Source organism: Cynocephalus volans, chromosome 15 (assembly GCF_027409185.1).
Source record: "Cynocephalus volans isolate mCynVol1 chromosome 15, mCynVol1.pri, whole genome shotgun sequence".
In the NCBI taxonomy this organism is placed as follows: Eukaryota; Metazoa; Chordata; class Mammalia; order Dermoptera; family Cynocephalidae; genus Cynocephalus; species Cynocephalus volans.
Genome location: NC_084474.1, coordinates 85,552,588 through 85,579,536, shown reverse-complemented (window position 1 = coordinate 85,579,536; position 26,949 = coordinate 85,552,588). Strand labels below are relative to the sequence as shown.

The 26,949-nt window shown below is 45.5% G+C and overlaps 1 protein-coding gene across 1 annotated transcript in view; it reads left to right on the top strand.

Moving 5' to 3' along the window:
* Positions 1 to 371: 371 nt before the first annotated feature.
* Positions 372 to 26,949, top strand: part of KCNQ3 (potassium voltage-gated channel subfamily Q member 3) — a 320,617-nt gene continuing 294,039 nt past the window's right edge. Inside the window, exon 1 of the mRNA XM_063079577.1 lies at positions 372 to 875. Coding sequence (XP_062935647.1) covers positions 487 to 875 — 389 coding nt within the window. The 5' untranslated portion in view covers positions 372 to 486. The remainder of the gene's footprint in view (positions 876 to 26,949) is intronic.

Here is a 26,949-nt window from a genome sequence, read left to right as displayed (position 1 = left end):
GGGAGCGCGGAGGAGGGAGGCGGCGGCGGCGGCGCGTGTGGCGGGCGGGCGGGCGGGAGGGCGGCTGGCACCCGGCTTGTAAATAAACTGCGATGCTGTCTCGGGCTCGCCGGCCCGGGTGCCGCCGCCGCCGCCGCCGCCGCCCCGGAGCGCCGGTGCCAGGCTCCCGCCGCCGCGCGCCCTAGCGCCTCCGAGCCAGCCTCGCGCGCCCTTGCCGGCCGCCGACCACCCGCGGCCCGCGCCCCTCGGGGTCCCGCCGCTGACCCGGGCGGGATGTGACCCCCCTGACCTCCCGCCAGGCCTCCCCTGCCCCCCGGGGGGCCCGCCTTTGCCTGCTTTTGGGGGGGTGGGTGGGGAGGGGCGCGCGGATCATGGCATTGGAGTTCCCGGGCTTGCAGCCGCCGCCGCCTCGTCCACGCACCCCGAGTGGCCCTTCTTCCCCGAGCAGCAGCGGAGAAGGCGAAGCGGCCGGCGGGGGCGAGGCAGATGGGGCTCAAGGCGCGCAGGGCGGCGGGGGCGGCTGGCGGCGGCGGCGACGGGGGCGGAGGAGGCGGCGGCGGGGCCGCTAACCCAGCCGGGGGTGACGCGGCGGCCGCCGGCGACGAGGAGCGCAAAGTGGGGCTGGCGCCCGGCGACGTGGAGCAAGTCACCTTGGCGCTTGGGGCCGGAGCTGACAAAGACGGGACCCTGCTGCTGGAGGGCGGCGGCCGCGACGAGGGGCTGCGGAGGACCCCGCAGGGGATCGGGCTCCTGGCCAAGACCCCGCTGAGCCGCCCTGTCCAGAGGAACAACGCCAAGTACCGGCGCATCCAAACTTTGATCTACGACGCCCTGGAGAGACCGCGGGGCTGGGCGCTGCTCTACCACGCGCTCGTGTGAGTACCCGGCGCTCCGGGCGCCCCTCGGCGGCGGCGCGGGTGGGGCTCGGGGCGGGGGCGGGGGCCGGAGCTGAGGACGTCGGGGGCGTTAAACCCCGGAGGTGCTCTCGCGCTCGGCTGGAGACCCGCCTGCCCCCGGCGCGTGTTCCTCTGCTGCGTGTGTCTGTGTCTCTGAGCCGCTCTCCGGGCGTTGGGCAGCCGGGCTTAAAAGAACCAGGCGTGGTTCCCCAGCTCATTTGGAGATGGGGCTGGCGCGGGAGCGCATTTGTGGCACCTTCTCCTTCTCGGAGTGTTGGCACCGAAGCTTAAAAGAATTATGTGGTTTTTCCAATGAATGTGGGGATGGAAGGGGATAAAGCAGGTCCTCCCAGGAGCGCTGTGTTTCTGCTTGGGGTGGATTATTCCTTCTCCTGGGATCGCTACTGAGTTTGCATGATATATCCTAGAGTTGGGGATGGGAGTGGTGCACGCTGCCCATAGTGGGGTGTGTGTGTGTGTGTGTGTGTGTGTGTGTGTGTGTGTGTGTGTGTGTGTGTGTGTGTGTGTGTGTGTGTGTGTGTGTGTGTGTGTTATTTGCTTGTTCTACCCTACCTAGGGCTCCATGCTGGTATAGGAAAGAACCCGGTGTTGCTCTAACTTGGGGCTTGGACTGACCAAAATGCATGTCTTTGGGTTCTTTTTAGGGAAGCGAATATGAGTGTGTGGGGGAGGGAGGCTCTAAGCCTAGACAGGGGCTGGGGCTTAACAGAGCCAGGAGGTGATGGGGGCGGGATTATTTTGGCTGAAGCATCCCCGTGATTTGGATTCTGATGTCCCCTCGGCCTCAACCGCTGCCCCCCACCCCCTGCACTTGCTTTAGCTGGGCCTGGGCACTGCGATGTGTGGGGCCTGGGCTGGAGGTTCGCCCCCAGACACTCTTCCCACAGAAAGATTCTTCTTGCTAGTCAGCGTGTAAATGCATGGCCAGAAGGAAGATGGAACTTCCTCTGCATCTGATACTCAGGATGGAAAATCCACCCGCATTTGGGAGGGGGAGAGATGGGAGTGGTGGCTCCTCACCGGAGACTGGAAATCCCAGCTGTCAGCACACACCTCGGGGCTGGCAAACTTCCAGCTACCCACTGCCTCTTGGCCATGGCTTAGCCATCGTGATGGCTGCTTCTTAGGAAGCTGTGCTGTTACCAGAGTTTAGGCAGGGATTTGGCCGCCATGACCTTGATACCCCCACTTGTGCCTTTAGCAGTAGATTGGTGGATTTTCCCCTCTGGTCTCCTCCAACTGACCGGTGACGGATAGGATCAGAAAGGCTGGGGGGCGGGGGCATGGAGTTAGTTACACTACCTGCCAATCTTCCTCGGTTGGAAGCGCTTTTCCTGATTTGGCCACGAGGTGGGGGCGTCTACACGGGACCTCAGACTCAGCAACAGGTTTTTTCAGAAAGGTTACCAAAGCCCTGAGAGGGTCCCTTCCTGCAAACTGAGGAACCATGGGAGTTGGGGGTGTGGTGGGGGATTGGGGTGGCATCCTGCCAGGAACATGAATTTTGGGTAGTCCAGCCTTTGGGGTGTGTATGTGTGCATTTGTGTGTGTGTCAATTTGCAGGTGTTGGTGGGTCTGGCTGGAGAGAGGGCTTAGCACTGGTTGTTCTTTCATTCGCTTTCTGTGGCAAAAAAGGACTAAAAATACACTCATCTCTCTGTCTCTAGCACGGTAGTGAAGTGAATACTGGAATATGTCATAGTAAAAAACAGGCACCACAGACTGATAACACACAAACACACGCAGACTCACACGTGCTTTCCCACGTAACTGGTGCTCCGCACGTGTCGACTGATTTCCAAACCTGATTTCCAGATGCTGGCGGTTGTGGGCTCCCTCTTTCCTCTCCTGTCACCTGTCCCAGCCAGCACCCCTAGCCTTGCCTTGCCCAGTGTGGGGAAGAAACAGCCAAGGCCTCTTATTGACAGAGCAGTCATCCTTCAATTCTATCCTTCTTTAGAATGATCCCATTAACTGGAAGCAGGTTTGATAATGCCAGAAGCTGTAGCCTAAGTTTCTCAGAGAGGATCCAGGAAAATTGGAGACTCTGTAAGAAGGTGGAGTCAGATACCCAGCTTGGCCCTTTCATATGTGCATATACATTTGCCTCGTTTAATTCTCACAGGGTCCTATGAGGTGGGAATCCTCATCTCCATTTTACAGATGAAAATATGAGCACTTCAAGAGATAACATGGCTTGTATGAGATCACGTAGCTGTTTCCAGAGCTCACGTTTGAATGCAGTGGGTCAGCTCTGTTTCTGAGCCTGGATCCCAGTTCTGATCTCTGCCAGTGATTGTGAGACATTGGCTATGTTGCTAGGTGTCACTGGATGCCTCTTTCCCCATTGGTAACACAGGGGGCCTTCGTAATGCCTCTGCCTCCCCTTCCTAACTTATGATTGGCAAATGGCCAGAAGTTGGAGTTTGGAATCAAAGCAGGGGCTGGTCAGACCCAGAAAACCACAGTGTTAGAGAAATGTGAGATGGACTGGGGGTGAGAGGTGGAATTGCAGATTCCGATTAATTGGGATTTACAGGAAAGCCTGTGCTGGGTTGGGTTTGACCTCCTAATGTTGATGCAGCCTTAGTTAGTGGATGCGTCGTACATTCTCCCTCCAGCTTAGGAGCAAGTCCAGTCAAGTGTACATCATGGAACCTTTCACAGATGATTCAGGATTTTTCAAGGCATTGAAATTTGTGCTTTGAAGCATCCATTATCCTATTCTGGGCTGGGGCTGATGGCAGGAGGGGGACCAGGAAATTGGGCTTATCTTAAAGTCTAGTGCATGATTTTTTTTTTTTTTTTTAAATGAACCAGACCCATGAGATGAAATTATTTGTTTTCTCTTTCCTAAAGGTAGCATACAGGTAATGTGGAAATCAACCAAACCCCCACCCCGCTCCTTTTGCTTAAACACCCATCTCCTACTTTCTCCTGGCTACTCACCTTCACCTTGGCTCACCTCCAGTGTCACCTCCTCCAGGAAGGCTTACCCTGACCCTCCAGGCTGGGCTAGAGTTGCAGTTGCCCTCCCTATGCAACTCCCCCAGCCACAGGACTTTGTATACTGCATCAGATGGGTCTGTTTCCTTGTCTGCCTCGCTGAGCTCAGAGCTACTTGAGAGTAGGGCTGTGTCGTTCTCTAGCATTTTTAATTCCCGGAAGTCTGCAGAGCCCATGGTAGGTAGTAAGTAAGCCTTTGCTGAATGGATGCATGACAGAATTTTCTCAGGATTCTGGTTAATCAAGACGTTGCTGTAATAGCTTTACTATTATCATTACAACAATAAGTAGCCAAAGTCAGCAATACAGGATTTTAATTATGAGACTAGCTCTTGAAAGTCCAAAAATGGAAAAATGGACTATGGAGATAGGAAAAAGGTGGGAGACCGTGTTTTACATCTGGTGAGACTGATCACTTCTCTGCATTTTTATCCTTATGTCTGAAAGAGATTCTTATTTTATGGAAAATGTGCTGGACTTGGAGTTCACATCAGAACTCTGCTTTAAGTGTCTATGACTTTGCACGAGCCAAGTTGGGGATGATAACACTGTCCTGTCATAGGATGGTTTTTAGGTTTAAAGAAAATAGTGTATATGAATGCAGTTAGTTCCACATCAGGCACTCAGTAGTTATTAGTTGATTCTGAATAGGGGTCTCCTTAAAAGTCACACACACACCTGACCACTGTGACTGTCCTGGGGCTGTCCAGGGACTGCCCTTCCTCACCTGTTAGTGGAGAGATGCTGGCTTCCTCTTGGTGCTGTTGACACTGCCCAGGCATCCCGCTGCCCTGACCATCTCTCTGCAGCAAGCTGGGTGTGATCAATCACTCTATTGTTGACAAACCTAGGGGAAATGATTACAGGAAATACCTACTGATTGCATGCTGAGGTGGGTCAGCTCCAGGGACATCTGGCAGGCAAGACTGGTTAGTAGGTGCAAAGACCCAGCAGCTGTTCTGGAATGTAAAGGGCTTGGCTGGTGGGCTTAATGTGTTGACCAGAGGATCTGCAGTCTCCAAACTGGAGGAAAGACACCAAACTTTCACTCATCCTGTCCCTATTCAGAGTCTTTGCAAGTTTTGGGTGAGAGAAATTTGGGTTCCCAAACTTGCATTGCCTCTCATAGCTGGTATGGTCTTGTGGAAGTTGCTGTATCTCTGAACTTTTGTTTCTTTACCTAAAAAACTCTATCAGTAAATTGTAGGCTTTTGTGGCTAAGAGCACCGTGCTCTCAATAACAAATAGTTATTTGTGTTATTAATGTTATTCACTCAATAGGTACTTTTTGGGTGCCTTCTCTGTGCCAGGCACCCTTCTAGATATTAGGAATATAGCAGTAAACAAAACACAACACAACCAAACAATCTCTGCCTGATGGAACATATAATCCAATATCAACACTATTAATATTGACACAGATCTCAAAATTTGGTCATCTGGTCAACCTCCTAGCTAGAGCAGGAATCCTTTCAGCAGAATCTCAGCCAATTCTGCAACCTGTGATGCGTTACTGAAGGGACATCGGTTTTCTTTTCTAGATAATGCTGGCTTCAGCTCTCTATTCTCTTATGTTTCTCTGACTTTGGCACATTCTCTCCCTTTTTGGCTCCCATGTGTCTTATTCTTTCTCATCTCCCACTTGGTGTTGGTCTTTCTAACCGTTCCCAGTCCATCCTCACCGTTTTTCATCCCACTAATCTCCTTTTTTCAATTTCCTTCTTCAGTACTGTCAATTTCCTTCTCGTTACTGAGAACCAAGGATTTTGAGAAGTTGTCATTCTCTATTCAGTGGTCTTGGGGTTGAATCCAACTCTGCTATTTTTCTTTGTGTGACCTGGAGAAACTTTTTTCAACTTTCCTGAATTTCAGTTTCTTTATTTCTAATATGAAGATAGTAATGCCTACCTCCCAGGGTTGTTGTGAAGTCTAACTGAGGTGATGGATATAAAACATCTAGACATGCCATTGTTGGCATTCAGTAAATATTTCCTCTTTTGTTTCCCATCTCTATCATATTTAATTTGCACCCCTAATAAAACTAATGCACACTTGCCTTTGTGATAATCCCATTTTACTTTTCGCTTTGTTTTTTGAACTTCTTGCCTTCTTTCTAGCTCTCTTCTTTATGACATTTTCAAGTCACTCAAGTAGAATGAAGAAGCTACGTAAGGGGTTGACAATAACAGCCCCATGATGTCAGATCTCCAGGCAGCAGTGACTCCCTATGCTGGGACTATGACCACGTTTGCTGTCTGCAAAGATGCTTACATTATGTGGCCATCAGCGTTGGTGGGGAGGGTAAGCAATGTCTCTCTTTCACAGGTGACTAAAAGGTTCTGAGAAGTTATGTGATTTGCCCAGGCCTTAAAGCTACTTAAGTGGCAGAGCTGGGATCACACAGGTGCCTTCACCCACTGTGTGGAGCTCCCTTCACCATGTCATGATTGTACTCAATGGAAGGGAGAGGGGGACTGAAACTCTACCCTCCTGCATCAGACACTTTATAGCTGCATTTCTGACAAGTTCCCAGGGAAACCAATGCTGCTGGTCCTCAGACCACACTTTCACAGAGCAAGACTTTTCAAACTTTGACATGCATGTGAAATCATGTAGGCAAAAAGGTACCTTAAGAGAGAAATCTGGAGCCGGCCCCGTGGCTCACTCAGGTGAGTGTGGTGCTACTAGCACAGAGGCCGTGGGTTCGGATCCTATATAGGGATGGCTGGTGCGCTCACTGGCTGAGCGTGGTGCCTACCACACCGTGCCGAGGGTTACGATCCCCTTACCAGTCAGAAAAAAAAAAAAAAAAAGAAAAGAAAAGAAATCTGATGGACTCCAGCTGAACTAAAGTTACCAAAGGTGTATATAATGACACAAACTAACCCTCCCCTCCTCCTGATCTGTAATAGTGGCTAAAATGATCTGAATCTAACCACAAGGAAATAAAAGACCAATTCAAATTCTGGGGCATCCTGAAAGATATCTGGCACGATCTCTTCCAAAGGGTCTGTGTCGTAAACAAACAAACAAAAGAGACTAGAACTATCTCAGTTAAGGAAGGTTAAAGAGACATGACAACCAAATGTAATTCTTGAACCTTGATTAGATCCTAGATTGAAAAAATAAATAAAAATAAAGGATATTATTATGGAGATAATTAAGAAAATTTGGACATGGACTGCATATTACATAGCATTATTGTATCAAAATGTAATCTCTTGAGTGTGATAATTGCATTGTGGTTATGTAGGTGGATGTTCTATTTTTAGGAGATGCATAGTGCATTAGTGGTGACCAGTCATGTTGTCAGCTACTTAGTTTTAAGTTGTTCAGCAGACATACAGATGTGCATGTGTGCGTGTGTGTGTGTAAAATGCACACACCAGAGGGAGAGAGAGAAAGAAGCAAATGTGGGGAAAAAATGAGCAACTGGGGAATCCAGGTGAAGAGAATATGTGTGTGTATTACATGACTCTTTCACTTTTTAAATTTTTTTAAAAACAAAATTAAAAATACTTTAAGAGGGCGGGGGGAAAGTGGAACTGGTGAAGAGACAAAAAACAACTACATTGTATACTGATAAGTTAAAAGAAAAAAAAAAGAAAAAATACTTTAAAAAGAAGAAGACTAAACACACACAAACACAAAAAGCACACACATGAATACTGATGACAGGCATCATCCTCACGTGATTCCAATGTGAAGCCAGCTGGGGGGATGTCACCAGGATGGCAGAATAGATGAGCCCCGTGTCGCTCCCTCCCACAACCCATCAACTTAGAACTGTTAAAGCACAAACACTGCCATCCTGTCGTCACTGGAAGGATGTGAAGCCAGGCCTGAGGACCACTGTCTGAGCTGAACAGGCTTTCTTATTTGAGTCATGGACTCTGTATATAGACCATGTCTCCAGGCTCCTCTCAGCTGTGGACCTTGTCCAGGTTATGACAAGCACATGGCAGAAAGGTGCAGCTCAGTGTGCTAAGCTCGCTCATTTCAAGACTGAGTCCCTGAGGAGTGCCAGGCCTGGTGCCAGGCTGTTGAGGGAGATGAGCCATGGTTCTTTCCCTACAGAGACAGGGACTTGAAACTACTGAAGTTAAATAGTCTAGCAAATGCCGTAACAGAGAGCACCAGGGTCGGGAAGGCATTGTTAACCCCTGTGTTGTATGAACAGAGACTTCTCCAAGGGAAGCGTAAGCTCGGGATGCAATGGTGGTATCTACTATTTGTCCAGCTGATAGCTAGTCTCCCTTTCCTACCTGAAGAACTGAATGCTAAATTCAATTCAGTGAAATGCTGAATTATTATTCTTGCATTATTCGGAAGTACCCTCTTTTCAGTTTGTATTCGTTTTTAAAATTCCATAAATGTTTAAAAGTTTCATAAACTGAGCAGGATCCTATGGTATTTTCCTGAGGGTCAAGGTCCTGCTCCCTTTTTCTTTTTTGGCTGGATCTTAGGGTTTTGACAGAATGCACACAATATTTGTTTAATCTTGTAACAACCGCACAGCGTCAAGACAAGCAAGAAGGTCTCCAAACGCAGACTGATTAAAACTTTTGTAGATGTCGTGCTCTGTGGTTCTGGTTCTGGGTGGCCCAAGACAGCTGTGGGTTTGCCAGAAGTGCATTGGATTAGCTTTTAGAAGAGGTGCTTTAAGGGTGTGATTTGGACACATCGCTATTCACACAGTCTGCAAAATGGGCGTCACAATACGCACTATATAGGGTTGGTGTAGGGATCCCATGAGACCAGTGTGAGGGAGTGTTTGAATGCTACTGAGAGTGCAGCATTCTGAGGCAGCATTTTCCTAAAGCTTTAGAAGGATCAGGTAGGTCCCACAACTGAGACCTTATCCATGTTGGATTTAAATGTCTTCCCATGTACAGATTTGCCACATTTCTGTCCGTGTCCCATCACCTGATCATCGCTGCATATTTTTATTGAGAATATTGAGAACCTATTAACCATATTGCTTAGTACCTGTGTCTATAGGGATGTCAGCTTCCCTAAAGTGATCACCTTTTGGAGGATTAAAGACAATTAAAGGTTTGGAAATGACAAGATTGAAGTCAATACAAAGCTTTCAGGCCACTTCTGGTTCTGGAGATGTCATAGGATGCAAATCAAAGAATATCCAAATTGTAGCCTTGCTGGATGGGACTTTTTATTCTGGCACAGAAGGGATGGAGGAGTTTGAAATGTTTCCTTTAGAGAAAAAATTGGGTTATAACTCAGGAACAAGACTGCTTCTTGCATGTAGTTTATGAATAAATAAGAGGAAGTATTTATGTAATAGGCTCATGGAGCATCCCATATGCAGGCCCTGGTTGTCTTCCTCCTGAGAGTGGGCCTCCCTCTGTGCAGAAGACCTCAGAGCTGGGATCCTCTTTTCTTCCTCTCCATGCCATTCTTCTTAAAGAGTCATATAGAATCATCGGGACTCTGCAAGAGTGTAATAGTTGAGTTGGAGCATATGAAACCAGCATATTAATAATAACTAATGTTTTATATCATCTTATCATTTACAATATCACCTCCTGGGCAACACGGCCATCTGTTCAATTTTGGGGTAACCTGCTTGATATGTATTTAGTAACCATAACAGTTACAGCAGGTGCTTTCTTACAAATCACAAATTTGGTTTCCTTAAGCCAGTGTTGTATCTGAGGAGCAGACAGGCTACCCACAGAGATTCTTTGCCGTTGACCTTTGTATCTTGTTATATAGCAACTTAAGTTCATTCCTACCTTTATGATGTCTTTTTGGTGAGATGGGGTGAAATCTTACCCAACAAGACTTGAAAATACTGGGCTAGGAGAATATGCTCATCCAGCCCAGGCCTTCTGTCCTAATGGAAGAATCACTCAGTGCTATCAAACTGTTTATCTCCCTGCTCCTGCCCTTTCATAAATTCCTAGTGTTCCCTTCGTCTCACTCCACATGTATCAGTTACAGATGCTTCTACCCCTGGTGCTGCCTGTTTAAAAAATGAAACCAGCAGGCCTTAATAATCAGCAAGTCTAATCAAACTAATCAGCAGACAGTTACTTAACAGCAGTTTATGGGATTTATGGGCCTGGCACAGAGTGAGGAACTTGGCAGATTACAAAAATCAGAGGCTGTCAGAGCTGGAAGGGACTTCAGAGAAGAGGAAACTGAGGCCCAGAGTGGTTAGAAACTTGCCTAAGATCACACTGCTGACCGGGGAAGGATGCCAGCCAAGTCTTCTTCCAAGGCCACTTCCATTCAGCTACCATGGCTTCCCCTGGCAGTCCCCCAACAGCTGTGTAGCCATGGAGCAGCCTTGCCTGACACCTCTTGCCTCTGGGTTCACAGCTTGTCTTAGCATCTGAATCAAATCCTTTTCAAAGTGTAGTTTTGCTCAATGGACCTTTTACTTTATGTCAGAAAGGCTAGGATCAGAATGTTTTCTTTTGAGGGCAAGATGAGTTACTGCTCAGGGCCATATTTTCTTCTTGATTCCTGTGGTTGTTATGAATGAACAGAAGAAAGAGTAAAGACAGGAGCAGGCTGAGTGATCAGGCATCCATACACAGGCTCCAGGTGGCTTCTTGCCAAGGAGGCTTTCCCTTCTTGTGGAATTCTCGGAGCTGAGATCCCCTTTTCTCCATCTCCCCAATCCAGTTCTCTACCAAGAATCCTATAAAATAGTTTCTGATCTTCATTGAGCTCAGCATTGAGCTGGGACATTCAAAGTCGTCAGATAAATGACGACTAATGTTTTTGTCCACTTGCATTGTTTACAAGGTCACCTGTGGGTGGCACCACATTTGCTCCATTCACGGAGACGTGATATGTTTTCTTTAGTAGCCGTCACTGACATTTCTCAGATTAGTTCCCTGTGCCCTTGGATGAACACTCTAGATGGTTCTCCTGAAGTGTAACTCAGGGCCCAGGGAACACTGTCCCAGCTACCAGGAAACCCAAGTTCTCACCTGGGGTCTCTGCTGATTTGCTTTGTACTTTCCAATAAGTCACTTTACTTCTAAATGCTTCAGTTTCCTCATCTGAAAAATGGACCTAATATTCCCTGCCTTCCAGGTTGCTGAAAGGGTTAAACGAAGTAATTGATGACAGTGCTGAACAGAAGGCTGATGTCACATCTTGGTTTGTGTTCCCCCAGAAGCCAGGCCTGAGAGGAGGAGCAAGGGGTTTATTTAATCCAGAGTTGCTCTATCTTCTTTTTATCATCTCCCCTTTCAGGAGAGTTTTTAGATTTTTTTTCCCCCTTAATAGCCCCCACCCATGAAATTTTAGTACCGCAAATACACCGTGTATTTCTTTAAGAACTGTATGCATGTCTGGGCTTGGTATATAAAAAGAGTACAATATTTTCACCCTGCAAGAACCAGTTTTGCCCTCCTGGAGGCAATACCATCCCTATTGAAGATGCATGATTTAGGAGGCAATTCCAGGAAAAATAAGTAAAATTGGGGAAAAGTGGAGGAAGTAATCCAGGAAATAAGAGGTAGGCTGTGGTGTGCGTTATCAAGCAGGTTACTGTGAGGGGTGATTGAGGCTCAGTTCTCCTGGAGAGCCTGGGAATGCCGTGTAGACCAGCCCAGAGTGATCCGTGAACTCCACCCATCACTGGCTACGGGCTGCTCCCAGGCAGAAAAGTCCTGTAGACAAAAACTGCTTGTTTGCCGAAGGTGTTTGTTTGCAGAAGGCAACCTAGGCAGGTGCTGGGAGTGACACTGAGGAGGCATGGGACGGACGCTGGCTCTGGTTCTTAAGTGAGGAAAATATTGTGACTTAAGGCTCACAAGTGTGTCTCTGTCTTCTCAGGGGTCTTTATATAAAGGAAGTCTTGAGGCCTAAAGATCATGGTAATTCTTCAGTGTTTTTTCCCCTCATTAATTTTTCATTTAGGGTAGTCATTCAAGAAAAAAAAAGTGAATTAAAAGTGTTTGTAAATATGTGGATTCAGTTTGTGGTATCTAATGGTAGATAAGCTCTTATCTTTTTAAGCTCTTATTCTGTGCCAGGACTGCAGAGTTCTTAAAAGCGCCCTGAAACCTGGTCACTGTCAGTGTTACCACTAGGGTAAGGAGCTGTCTCCGTGTTGATGTTATGCTATGTTCACATATTAGTAATTCTAAAATAAGCATATAAAACAGGAGAATTATTTTAAATAAGCACAGACAACTTCAGTCCTGCTGACGCTATAATTCTGCGTGGCTTGTGATACTTTCAAAGAATGAGGAATCTTACTAATTTATAATGTGAGAAACACTAGCATTTTCAAAACAAGATTAAAATAGATATTCCAATTCCTCTTACAAACACATCTTTTGCTGAGAAAAATGGCAGGATCTTGGTTGTGAACTATGGTGCTATGACTTCTGCTTTTTGCCTGAATTTTGGTTTCCTGGGGAAGTAATTAACATTTCCCTTCACAATTCTGGTTCACTAAAGGGAATGTTGAGATTTTTTCTTAAATTCCTCTTTTGTGCCATGACTTCAACACCTTTTTTTTAGCTGGGAAGAATTGAAATGGAAAAATTTTAATGCTTTAGGCTTGATATACATGCCCTCACATATCTGCTGATCAAACTCAACCTGTTCTGACTGCACATTCAGCAGACATTGATTTCAGGCCTCATAGATGCCAGACCTTGGGCTAGGAATAGGCGATACAGAGATGAATAAATCAGTTTCTGCCTTTCAGGGGCTCACAGTCAAGTAGGTAAATAAATAAATGCGTAATGGTGTGATACTCACTGTAATATACACGTATACTTAGTCTACTTGGGTTCAGGTAAAGTTGTCAACACTGTTTACATGGGTCAGGGAAGGTTTCCATCAACCAGAAGTAGATTTCATTGTGCATACAGGGTTGGAGACCGTTTTCTTTCTTCACTTTCTAATGTATAACCGTGGCCATGACTATGTTACACATTTAGAATCAAAGGTCTGATTCATTCTTACAGTGAAGAAAAGGTGCTGAAATTGATGCCAGGGAAAGCGGCGTCACACAACCTAGATCTGGGTGAGCCTTGAGTTGAGCTATTTAAAGAGGTTGAAGACTTGTTATTTTTTAGCCGTATGTTCTCTATGGCTGAGCATCCATTCTCCACAGTTCACAGCCTGATGCAACACATGGCACACCGGGCACTCAGTCTTGTTGCATAAGAGGACACGATGCCACCCCTGAGAGGGGTGCAGCTTCAGTGACAAAGCAGACATGGATAGAGATGAGTGCTGGCTTTGAATCCTGGCTGTGTCATCTGTTATCTGGGTAACCCTGAGTAAACCACTTAACCAGCCTAAGCCTGTTTCCTCATCTGTAGCGTAGAGCATGCCTTTCCGCATGGTACAGATTAAATGAAGTGCCTGTAATGCAGTTCGAAGTCTGGTTTGGGCTTATGGGCAGTGTTGGATAAATGGCTGTTTCTGCCCTATTCTTCCCCAGTCTTGCTGAGATATTAGTGATGTCAGTAAATAAAAGTAATGTTGAAGTCAAAATCATAATGTCTACTCTAAGCTACATGAGAAAGTTCTGTTACAATGCGCAAGTTCTGATGAATCATTACGGTAAAAGGAAGGAATTTACATTGAAAAAAAAAAAAGGTATATGAAGAAAAGATTCTGCTGCCAAGTTTCCTAAGGAAGGAGAGATGCCAAGAAAAACACTTGCCTAAACCACATGACCTTTTTCCTCTAGGTTTTTCCTTTCCTCATGTGTTCTTAGACTACACTTCTTATCCCAAACACTTTTTGTTATTTGATTCTATCTTTCTTTTATATTCATAATTTTATTTTGTATATAATCCGAAGATTACCTCTGCAAGATGTGGCCACTTTGTATGAGCATAGATCCTGGCACATAATAGGAGCTTGATGACTATTGTAGATGAATGTGCTGAGTGAAGCCACACAAACCAGTTTTTTCAATCACACTAAATTAATCTGGGTCATTACATACATGTGAATATGTTGGCCAAATTGCTTCTTTCAAAACACAGCTACTTTTTATAGTAACAATCTGATAAAGGTTACAGGTTGTTATGTGTGATGTCTTCCCCTGCATGCTTAAATTGTGTTCATATGTGTGTGTTGAGTAAGGCTTATATACCTCTTTGTGTGTGTGTGTGTGTGTAAGAAAGACAGAAAGAGAGAGGGAGAGGGAGGGAGGGAAAGTGGTAGATGGAGAGAAGTATAATATCCTTCAAATTTTAGATATTAACCATATTAATAATAATAGCAGTATTATTCCTTCCATTCTTTATTGGCCTACTCTGTCCAGGGTACTGGGCTAACCATTCAAAGCATTGTTGCATTCGATCCTGTGATAACACTATCAGATGTGTATAATTGGCCCCTGTTTTATCGATGAAGATACTGAGGCTCAGAAAATGTATCTAACTTTCTCAGGGCTTTATAGGGGCAGGGCTGGGAATTGGCCTCCTATTTTGAGTGCAGTAGCTGTGGTGTGGTCAAGAGCTCTGAGTTCTTATTTCCGCACTGTCACTCACTGGTTGCTGATTTTCTATTTTTGCCGGTTTCTTAAAAAATTGAAATATAATTTACATACCATAAGATTCACCATTTTGAAGTGTATAATTCAGTGGTTTTAGTATATTTTACAAAGTCATGCAATAGCTGGTTGATTTTTATAGTTTACATTTGTTAGTGTTAGTCCAGACTGAAATGATGCAACTAAAAACAGTCATTTGGATCCTCTGTTTTTCTCATCTGCAAAAGACTAGTTGTGAAAACTTAATTGGTAGAGGGCACTATTAAGAGAATGAAAAGACATGCCACTGACTGGGAGAAATGTTTGACAAATACATATCTGATAAAGGACTTGTATCCAACATACAAAGAACTCTCAGAAATCAAGAATATGAAAACAACTCAATTAAAAATAGACAAAATATCTGAATTGACATCTTATCAAAGAAGATATACATATGGCAAATAAGCATATGAAATGATGCCCAATATCATTTCATTAGGGAATTGTAAATTAAATCAACAATAAGCTATCACTGCACACCTATTAGAATGGGTGTGGCTAAAATTCAAACACAATGACAATGTCAGATGTTGACAAGGATGTGGAGCAACAGGAACTCAAATTTATTGCTGGTGGGAATGAAAAATGGTACTATCCAACTGTCTCCTTGGGATAGTTTCTTACAAGGCTGAACATAGTATTACATTAGTGTCCAGTAATTGTGCTCTTAGATATATGCCCAACTCTTTTGAAATCTTATATCTGCTCAGAAACCTTCATGCAAATGTTTGTAATAGCTTTATTCATAATTGCCAAAAACTATGCAACCAAGATGTCCTTCAATAGGTGAAGGGATAAACTGTTGTACATCTTTACAATGGGCTACTATTATTCAGTGATAAAAAGAAATGAGCTATCAAGCCACGGAAGACATGAATGAATCTTAGATGCATGTTGCTAAGTGACAGAAGCAAGTCATACAAACTATATGATTTCAATTATGTGATGTTGTGGAAAAAGCAAAACCAAAGAGACGGTAAAAACATTGGTGATTGCCAGGGGCTTGAGGGGAGTGTAGGAGAGTTGAATAAATGAAGCACAGGTGATATTTAGGGTGATGAAATGACTGTATAATACTATAATGGTGGATGCATGACTTAATGCATTTGTCCATACCCATAGAACTTTACAGCACAGAGAGTGAAACTTAAATGTTTGCAAATTTAAGAAAATTATTTAGGAGGCCAGGGGATCAGGGAAGGAATGCAGATGGTAACAGGGGAATCTAACTGTATTCTAAATGTAAGAAACAACCTCATTGAAGGTGATGGGGGGAGAAGGTGCTGACCTCAGTAACTTTGGCAATGAGTGTAGTCTGTAAGACTAAAGGCAAAAGGAATCATACATAAGCACTGTACTCTTGTGGATAAAGTTATTTCCAAGGGGTTATGGATCAACGATTCTGATACTATAATACATGTATACTGGCATTGAATGGTAAAGCAAAAGATGGTGATGGTGGTGGAAGCTAGGTATCTCATTGTTGGAGTGTGTTTACAGAAAAGCAAGAGGACTCTAGAATATCCATGTAGTAATGGATAAGGTTTGGAGATATGTATATGAACTCATGTTTAGCTTAATATAAACACAAATAGTTATGTATAAAAATATCTATAAATAGGCATGTATGTATGGGCCAGTATACACACATCCATTTCCTTGTGCTGTCAGCTAAGAGAGCCTAGAAGATCAGACCCCTGGTAGCAACGATCTCACCTAGCACCTAGATCTTGGTTTCTAATATCATTCTGCAAGAAAAAGACACAAGATCCCTGAAGAAATGGCAGATTCTAGGACAGGGGCAGGAAACATGCAAGGTGAGCCTAAGGCATCACGAAGTGCCAGAGTATAAGAAAGTACTAAAAAAAAATGCCACATTGATGAGAGTTTGTGAAAGGGACACAGGAGCCAACTGAGAGAGCACCCAATGGCTAAAGCTGGGACAATTTGAGAAGCAAATAAAGTAATATTGGAGTATAACCAAAGTATAAAATAAATATCCACGAGTCCATACTGATATAAGTAAAGAATTGAATGAATAAATAAGAGGAGGAAAAGAGAGACATCTCCTGCAAAGAATACCAAGTAATTTATGTAGACACTGTGCCCTCAAGGAGAGGAAACATGACAGGGGCTGCACATCTCTGGACCTCCTTCCAGAGAGTTGAGTATGTAAAGAGGGGTAAAAAAAGAATAACTTTATAGCATTAAACACTAAAGCTAGGTGATCCAGGTTAGCAGCAATGGTGATAAATTATGTTGATAATATGTACCCTTAACATGATATAATGAAAGTGGCATTTTGCTGTGGCATTCCTCACAAAAACCCATAACCCCAGTATAATAATGGGGGAAAAATAATACAAATTCCAACAGAGGAGCATTCCACAAATTACCCAACTGATATTCCTCAAAACTATCAAGGTCATCTAAGACAAGAAAGACTGAGAAGCTATCACAGACAAGAGATGCCTATGGACATGTGACAACTAAATGAAATACGGTACCTGCTTAGGATCCTGGGAGAAATAAAAGGACATTAGGTAAAAACTAAGGGAATTCGAATAAAATATTAACTTTAGTTAATAATAATGCATTAATATTGATTCATTAATTGTAACAAATGTACCATACTAATGTAAGATATTAGTAATAGGGGAAACTGAGTGCAGGTTATATGGGAACTCTTTGTACTATATTCTCAATATTTCTGTAAATCAAACACTGTTCTAAAAAATAGTCTGTTTATAAAAAAGGTAATTGGTGGTTGCCTTGGGTTAAATGTCATCCCCCAAAGTTAATCCCCACAGTAGCTGTTGGGGATGGAAAATCCTATTATGATAACTGAAATGTGGGACCTTGAAGAGGTGATTAGATCATAGGACCATGCAGGAGTGAATGGATTAATAATGGTGGTCAGGGGCATGTTTCTGAGGGCTTTAAAAGGAGAGAGAATGAGGAAGCTGGTCTCTAGCTCTCTTTGCTCCACCATTTTGCAATGTGATACCCTTCAGTCACTGTGTGGTATGCTTAAAGCAAACGTACTTCACAGGGCTTGGTGTTCCAAAGCCTTGCAGTTTCAAATATTGACCTTGCAAAGGACAGGAAATTTTCCCCAGGCTATAGCCTCTGTTGTAAGATAAAGAATTGTAACACAGCAAGGTTGCTGGCTCAAAGACAGACAGGTTACTGATTGATATGTAAAGATACTGGGAAATTGCTGTAAGGAGAGAAAATGTTTGCTAAAATCAAGCTTTTGTTAGTGGATTAACTTAATTTGCATTGTAGAATGTCACCTTGCTTGTCTTACTGAATGTTACCAGCTTCTATTGTTAAACTTGTTAAACTATACTTAGCAAAAACCCCACCTATGTTCTCTTCCTTTAACTTCCTGGTCTAAGAATAAATTTGGGAAGAGAACTCCAATTCGTGGTTAATTTCCCACATGGAAGGAACACATCTATCTTGAGGGTTCCAGGAGATTAACCCCTTTTGGGGGCTTCTCACTGCTTAGAAAAGGTGGGCTTTGAGTAATCTTTGGCAGCTCTGTCACCCAGGGGAAAAGGGGTGACAAACCCATGGGAGGCAAAGCAACAAGTCACTGAAGTCACCACCAAAGAAAGACTTCACCAGTTGTGTTCTCTGGACTTTGTACTTCCCAGCCTCCAAAACCATAAGCAGTAAATTTTGTTTTCTTTTAAATCATGCAGTTACAAGTATTTTGTTATAAGCAACAGAAATAGACGAATACAGGAAATTGGTACCAGAGAATTGGGATGTTGCTTATAACAAATACTTGAAAATGTGGAAGCAGCTTTAGAACTGGACGTTAGACAAAGATTGGAGGAGTTTAGAGAACTCAGAAGAAGAAAAAAAGATGACGGAAAGTTTGTAAGGTCTTACAAACTGGTTAAATGGTAGTGAGCAGAATGCAGATAGGAATACAGACTGTAAAGGCCATTCTGAGATCTCAGACGTAAATGAGAAGGAGCTTTTTGGAAACTGGGGCAAAGATCAGCCTTGCTATGAACTGACAAGGAAGCTGGCCATACTGTGTCCATGCCCTAGGACTTTGGGGAAATTGAAGAGTTGTGAACCAGAGTATTTGGCGGGAGAGGTTTCTAAGCAGCAGAACATTCAGGAAGCTGCATGGCTACTTGAAACAGCCTATGCTGGGTTATGGCGGAAAAGACACAATTTATAATTCAGAAGAAAGCAGAGGGCAGAAAATTGGAAAACTTTCAGGCTGGCTACAAAAGCAAGGGTATAGCCCAGGGGCCCTTTGCTAATGAGATGAGTACAGAAGAAAGGGATTATCAAGAGAAGGCAAAAAAGACAATGAAGGCATTTCAGAGATTTTGGAGGCTGAGTTTTCCATTGCAGGCCCAGGGGCCTGGGGAGACAGAATGGTCTTCGGAAACACACCTGGTGCACCCTCCATGGGCTCACTGCCCAGGGCAACCCTGAAAAGCTGCTTCCAGCACCAGCACCCCAGGTGCTTTGGCTGCTCCAACCATGGCTAAATTGGCCCAAGGTATGGCTAGACTTACAGCTTTGGAAAATACAAGCCAGAAGCCTTGGCTGCGTCCACATGGTGTTAGGTCTGCAGGCTCACAGAATGCTAGAGCTGTGGAGCTTAGGAGTCTCCACCCAGATTTCAAAGGATGTGTGGAAAAGCCTGTGAGAGGAAGAGATCTGTTGCAGTGGTGGAGTCACTGCAGATAGCCTTCGCTAGAGCAATGCCGAGTGGAAATGTGGGGTCTGAGTTGCAACAGAGAAACCCCATAAGTGCCATGCCTAGAGGAGCTGTGAGAGCAGGACTGCCATGGAGACACCAGAATTATAGAGCTACCAGTGTGCAATGCCAGCCTGCGAGAGCTAAAGCATCATCTGAGACCAGGAAAGTCATAGAAGTGGAGCTGCCAGAGGACTTGGAGACCCAAGTTCTACACCAGCATACAGAGGATGTTAAACATGGAGTCAAGGTACATGATTTGCCAGCTTTGAGATTTAATGCCTGCCCTGATGGGTTTTGGACTTGTTTAGGACCTGTTACCCCTTTCTTTTGGCCTGTTTCTCCCTTTTTGAATAGGAATATGTACCCTATGCTTGTCCCACAATTGTATCTCGGAAATAGATAACTTGTTTTGATTTCACATATGGGACTTTGAACTTTGGACTTTTGAGTTTAAAGCAAGACTTTGGGAATGAAATGAATGTATTTGAATGTGGAAAGTACATGAGTTGGGGGGGGGTCAGGGGCAGAATGTGAATTATGTCCCCCCAAAAACTTAATCTCCACAGTAACTGTTGAGGATGGGAAATCCTATTATGGTAATTGAAAGGTGGGGCCTTGAAAAAGTGATTAGATTGTAGGAACATGCAGTAGTGAATGGATTAATAATGGTGGTCAGGGGCGTGGTTCTGAGGGCTTTAAAAGGAGAGTGCATGAGGAGGTTGGTCTCTAGCTCTCTCTGCTCCACCATTTTGCAATGTGATACCCTTTAGTCACTGAAGTCACCTCCAGAGAAAGCCCTTACCAGATGTGTTCTCTGGACTTTGTACTTCCAGCCTCTGAAACTGTAAGCAGTAAATTTTGTTTTCTTATAAATCACTCAGTTCCAACTATTTTGGTATAAGCAACGGAAATGGACTAATACAGTGGTTTTTGTAAACTAAGGCATGGCACACATGTAAGTCCTTAGACCTATTGTGTAGATGTGGAAGTTCAGCCTCAGGCAGAGGAAATCATGACCCCATCCAATCCCACAATTACTGAGTGGCAGAGCCAAGATTTGGACCCAGGTCATCTACTTTCAAGGGTAGTCTGTCTTTCTCTATGACCCTTTCCTCTGCCCTCCACTTTATTAAGTGATGCCCATGAAATGATGATTTCCACAAGAGATGGTGTTCAGGTCACGTGTGTGTGCTGTCAGCTAGGTGGATCCCCCACAGCCATGCTTCTTTTGACCACAGTAGAAGGGGGGACAGTAGATTTTCCCTTGTGTAACATTGAACAAATTAGGTCACTGGCTCCCTCTACCTTGGGCCATGAAGTAAAGGCCGTGGGGACGCCATGATGAACTTAGACCCAGCTTGACCCAGTTCCTGTGGTCAGGCACATTGTCAGCCGGCCGGACAAAATGGGGTACTGTCAGGAGGAGAAAGATGGAGGAGTAAGGTGGAGGAGTGGCTTCTGGGTAGGTCACCAATATACCTGCCATGTTGTGGTCACTAGGAGCCCATATCAGAGGCCTGTTGACGAGGCCCTGCCTGAATGCCTGCCAGGCCTGGCCCTCCGCAGAGAAAGGTTCCGAATTGTCTGCTCACTACCTTTCCCACCCTGAGTGTTTGAGGATGTGAGAGAAGATTCTAGAAGCCCTGGACACCCTCATTGTCTTGCCCATTGCTATGCCCAAGCATCCTGAGGAGCCAGAAATGACTAGAGGTTACTTATTTCAACTTATTAAAGCTACTAAAAATAGTTAACTGTAGTTGGCTGTTGGGGGATGGAGTGAGAGGTAGGAAAGCTTGGGGAAGTTCTCACTGTATGGCCCTACTTCTGACTCACCATGAATCTTGAGGGAGGTCATGTTGGGCCAGGGGTGTTTTATGAAATGTGTGGGCCTGGGACCAGAAGGTGAGATCCCTGCAAGTCCTAGACCAGGAGTCAGGAAGCCTGGGCTTTTTGACATAATTCTTGGAGGGTTTGCTGTAAGGTAGGTGTGCATGGAAGTGACATAGCTCTCGCATTCAGAGACCTCAGTGTTCAGACAGGAGGTAGGTGTGCTCACGACCACGCGGGGAGGCAGGGTGGCCTCGTAACCACAGTGCAGGCTCTGCCTTCAGACGTGGGGACAAATCCTCATTGTTACCTGTGCCATTTTCAGCAGATTGCTTAACTTCCCTGAGCCTCAAATTCTTCATTGGTAAAATGGGATAATAGGACCTGCCCCACCAGACTGCTGTGACCATAGGATGGCGTAGTATCTCCAAAGCAGCTGGCATGGTAGTGTTGATGGTAGTGGTAATAAACAGCTCTCATACAAAGGCAGATTGGCGCACAGACTGGAAGTCCAAATACAGATGGACTCCTGTGGGATGATTCTGAGATAGAGCTTTGGTAGGCTTCCTGGAGGAGGCAGCTTTCGATCCAGGCATGGAAGGATGGAATGCTGTCAGGGTTAGGGCTGAAGGCAGAGGGAATAACTGGTAAAGGCTTGGCGGTGAGAAGATGCGGCACGTGGTTAAAATGTGATCGTTTCCCAGTGGCTGGAGCTGGGGCTCTTCATGTGGGAGTGGGACGGATGGGACAGCTGCATGGTGAAGAGGAGGAAATAGGAACTGTAACTGAAATGGTATGACCTTTCTTAACTATGGACTTGCTGTGTGACCTTGGACAAGAAACTCCAGTGTCTCTGTGCCTTTCCTTAGTCCCTGAAAAATTAGATGGTTGGATACTTTTTAGCATTTCTCAGTGGAGAACTGATCAGCATTGTGGATGTCACTGTTCCTCACTGGGCAGGGACATCCACACTTTGTGCAGTGTTCAGCATCCTGACGCCCCACCCAGAGATGCTATTAGCACTCCCCACTTGTGGTAAACCAGATGATCCCCAGGCTTTTCCAAAAGCTCTGATTGGGGTGGTGGCATCCTCGTTTGACAACCACTGGCCTCTGCAGTCGGTATGACTTCTTGTTCTAGAGGCCATGACTCTGCTTAATGCCTCTGGCCTCAGATCCCTGGCGTCCATGCCATCAGTGATGAGTCAAAGCAAAGACACATACGGTGTGTGTAGGTGGCTGGAGAATCGGTCACACTTGCAGGGTTAGTGTGCAGTTTGTGGTCACTTTTTATGACTTCAAGAAAGCCTAAACTTTTTGAATTACAAACAATTTGGCTCAGGTAAAATGCCCACATACATCATTTCAAAAGTTGGGGAGAAAACTCACCTGAACATAACCACAAGCATTCTCTCTCTGTTTCTCTCTCTTGTGCACAGGCACACACACACACACACACACACACACACACACACACCCCACACACACCCCTCAATCCCCAAGTCCTGGTGTTTGGAACATTAATTAGTGACACTGCACGAAACAAATTAAGCTGGGGACCTTGTTGCTTCCATCTGGAAAAAAGTAGCGGTGGGAAATGCTGACTTTGTAAGCTGCAGAAGCAGTGCACTTGTTACCAAAATACCTCTGTGACACAGACGCTCCCCAGGCTACAGAGTGTGCTGTTCTGGGGACCTGGGCACTGCAGCTTGAAGGGGGCAGAGAGACCATGGATGAAAATGTGGCTTATGTTTCAGATAACAGAGGTGTGCTGGACCCCAGATGTGTGACCTCAAGCGAGTTACTTCACACCTCTGGATCTCGGTTTTTCTCATCTGTAAAATGTGGAAATTAATAGTATTCACATTAAAGGGCGGTTGCAAGGATTGCATAAGTCAAAGGTAAAATGCCTAGAAGAGCACTGGGTAAAAAGTGAGAGCTGTGTCTGCTAGGATGATGACGACCATGATGCTGAGGAATCAAGGCCCCTAGAGTCCAGCTGTAAATGGTAGGTCCTCAAAAAACACCAACTGAAGAAACAGATAAATCCAAATGGGGGTGCAGAGAGTCACAGCCAGGCACCCAAGCAGCAGTACAGCCCTCGTTTGCCACATTAGTGCTTTTCTAAGTTGTATATGTACATATACATAAGATTTACCATTTCACCTGTTTTTATGTGTGCAGTTTGGTGGCATTAATGCACTCACATTGTTGTGTGATCACTGCCACCATCCACCCACAGAATCTTTCTCATCCTAGAAAAGTGAAACTCTGTGCCCATTAAGCAGTGACTCCTCCATTCCTCCTCTCCCTGGTCCTTGGCAACAACCATTCTGCTTTCTGTCTCCATGATTTTGACTACTCTAAGTAACTCATATACTTAGATTTAGTACTTGGTGAACTTCATATGCTTACTTTCAGTGGAATTATGTAGAATTTGTCTTTTCATGACTGGCTTAGCATAATATCCTCAAGTAGTATCCTTATTGTATCGTGTCAAAGTGTCCTTTTTTATGGCTGTATAATATTCCATTGTATGAATGTGAATATATAGATGCTTTTCCTAGTTAAATATATGGCTACTCTTTCATCCGCTTCTAAGTCTTTCTTCAGTTAGAGAAGGTAGAGATTGTTTCTATATAATGGATCAAAAAGACCAGAATATCTGGTTTTCCCTCCAGCCCATCCTGTCTTTCAAACTACGTGGCTCAGCAGGAACTGGAGAAGCTTTCTCAGTGTCTTCCCATAAAGGAGTTCATGAATTAACTCCTGCTCTCCACTGCCTCTGTAAAACATGCATGTTCCCTGTGCTCCAGACCACTGGCTACTGTAGCTAAGGAACCCCTTGCATACACCAAAGCATCTCTGTCCCCTGAGATGAATCCTATGCTTAAAATTCTGCTGTGTTTGTCCCAGTTTTATATTCACTCACTATACAGCTATTATAATTACATTCATGCAATTAAATATAATGTAACTAATAAAGAAAGAGTTCAAAATGAAAAAAAATATTACATTATATGTATATACCACATTCATGCATTGGTGGACACGTGAGTGGCTTCCACCCTTTGGCTACTGTGAATGACACTGCTGGGAACTTGGGTGCCCAAAGCCAGATTAATGCATTTAACAGCGCCTGAGTTTCTCCAGCCCCTCCAGCCCATTTCATCTGCTGCTGGCTGGTGGGCAGAGGACAAAAGGCCAGTGGGCTCAGATGACTGCTTGCCATCTGGACAGCTTCGGGTACTCCTTCATTCCTCTGGGTCTCCATTTCTTCACCTGTGAGAAGGGGTACCATGTCTCCCTTCCTTACAGGGTGTCAAGAAAATAAAATGAGTTTGCTTGTATACAGCACTTGGGACAGTGCTGACATATAGTAAACCCTGTAAAAAGGAAGATGCTATTATCAATATAACACTCTGGTCACATTATACATGATTTTAATCTCATTATGAACCAGTGTGGACATGAGGAAATGGAGGCTCAGAGAGGTTGGGTGACTGACTCAGGGGCACACAGCTGGTAGGCCGTGGATGGAGCCCAGGTGGGCTGAAGACAAGCCTGTGCTTCCCCTCCTGCTCCTTTTCTGGACCTTTCTCCTGAGCTCCAGCGGACCTGGCACAAGGATTCATCCTGTGTTGGGCTCTGCCTTGGCAGGGTCTGCTGTGAGCATCTCAACCAGGCTGCAGTTCCGTTGCAGGCAAGGGCCATGTGTGATGTGTTTTCTGTTAGTTGACAGTTCCAGGCGTAGTGCTGGGAGTGAGGTCTATGTTTAACAAACACTGTGGACTCATCCCTTTGGCCTTGCAGTGTCCGAGCTGAACTCCAAACAAAACCCCAGGTTTGAACACGGGCACTGAAAGCCGCTCTTGGAAGGCTGCGAGCAGCTGGCTTCCATGGGGACCGCACAACCACGCTCCTGGCAGGACTGCCCGAGAAGGTTCTATCCTCTTGTTGGGCCAGTCAGCTCCACTGCCATTTTCTTGCCAATTAGCACAATTTAGCCAGAGTCTGTCGTGTGTGGGTTTTAGTCCAGTTTTTAAGCTGGGTGATGTCTGTGCTCCAGGATGGCAGTAAACAGATCGATAGGAGTTGACTGGCTGCAGTCCAGCTCGCAGGGGAGACAGAGGGTTTTGGAGGGGAACCAGGAAGGAACCTCTGGCCTCTGAGCCTGGGGGCTGGGGACACCGTCAGCCTTGAAGAGCCTGTCAGACCAGTGCAGCCCCTGTGGTGCTGGGCTCCAGGCTCTGCTGGGAGAGGAGCCAGGACACAAAGATGACTGTGTCATGGTTGCTAGCCTTAAGGAGCCTCACCCAATGATTCTGCACAGCCCGACATCTCTGGCCTCATCCCCTGCAGTATCCCAACTTCTCTTCTGGCTCCCACTCTTACCCATTCATTCTCCGCCTGGCAGCTGGGGTTGGCCTTTTCCAACATGAGTTTGATTAGGGACCCTGGGCTGGGAAGCCCGTCAGAGGCTGTCTGTTGACCTTGGAGTACAACCCACTCCTCCTGCGTGATCCGCCCTTGTGCACCTCTCTCCTCTCAGCTGGGCATTTGTTTCCAGCCTTCCCTGCTGTCCAGCTCAGGGCAGCCCTTCCCAGAACAGCCCAGGTGCTGCCTCCCGGGGCCTTGGCTCTGACCATTGTCCCTGCCTGGAACAGTGATCCCTCACCTCGCAGGCCGAGGCTTCTGCGGGTTCCAGCAAGGGCTTCCTGGGCCAGCCTCGCCCCAAGTCTCACTCTGCACCATTTTTATATCCTTTGAACACCCTGTCTTAAGCTATAATTATCACCAGCTGTAAGTCTTGTGTTTATTTACTTGTTCTTCTTCTTTTATTAAATTGTGAGCTCCAGGCGGGCACTGTGTCATATTGGCTGGGGCCAGCTCGTAGTGTGTGTTTGGTGACTGACTCAATAACCCAGACAGTCTCACTAGAATGTGTCTGGAGGAGGGTGAGGAGGGTGGCCAGAGCCTCACCTGTCCCCCTAGCTTGGAGGAAGTAAGGGAGGAAGGCTGTGAGCTTCACCCTTGGATATCCCAAGTCCTGTCCTGTGCGTGAGGAGCTGACCCCTCCGTGGCTAAGCGGGCTAGAGTGACAAGCAGTGGGTAAAAGCAATGGCAGGATCACCTGCTGTTGAACCCGAGGACTTGGTACCAGTCAGACTTGACTGCTGGGGGACAGCCATCCTGGAAGGTGGGCAGGGCCTTATCTTCACTGAGAGGTTCACGTGGAGGCGGGAAAACAGCATTGGCATAGAATATTATTTAGCCTTAAAAAGGGAGGAAGCCCTTACATGTGCTACAACATGGATGAACTTTGAAGACATGATGCTAAGTGAAATAAGAACAAAAGGGCACATTCTGTATGGTTCCGCTTATCTGGGGTACCTGGAGCAGGCACCTTCATAGAGACAGAAAATGAGATGTGGTGGCCAGGGCCCGGGGGGGAGAGGGAGGTGAAGTCATTGGTTGCTGGGAACACGGTTTCATTTGGGGATGATGCAGATGTTCTGGAGATAAACAGGGGGGACGGTTGCACAGCAGTGTGATTGTCGTTAGTGCCACTGAATTGTATGCTTGAAAGTGGTTGAAGTGGTAAATTTTATGCTGTGTATATTTTGCTACAATTACAAACAATAAACCCCAGTACTTTGGCCCTGGTGTGAGAAGTGAGGAACAGCTGTGGGTGTTTGGACCAAGTGCCTTTGGAGGTTCCCTCCACTTCAGGATATTTTTCTGTGAAAAATGAACTTATTTGAAAATGTTCTGTTATTTCATCTTCTTACCCCAATTGAATGGCTTGAGGCCGGCTGAGCCCCATCCTGCTCTCGCCACCTTCCCACTGCCTGTTTCAAGGCCTGGAGACATCAGATCTCACTTCACCCATTCATTGGAGAAAGTGAT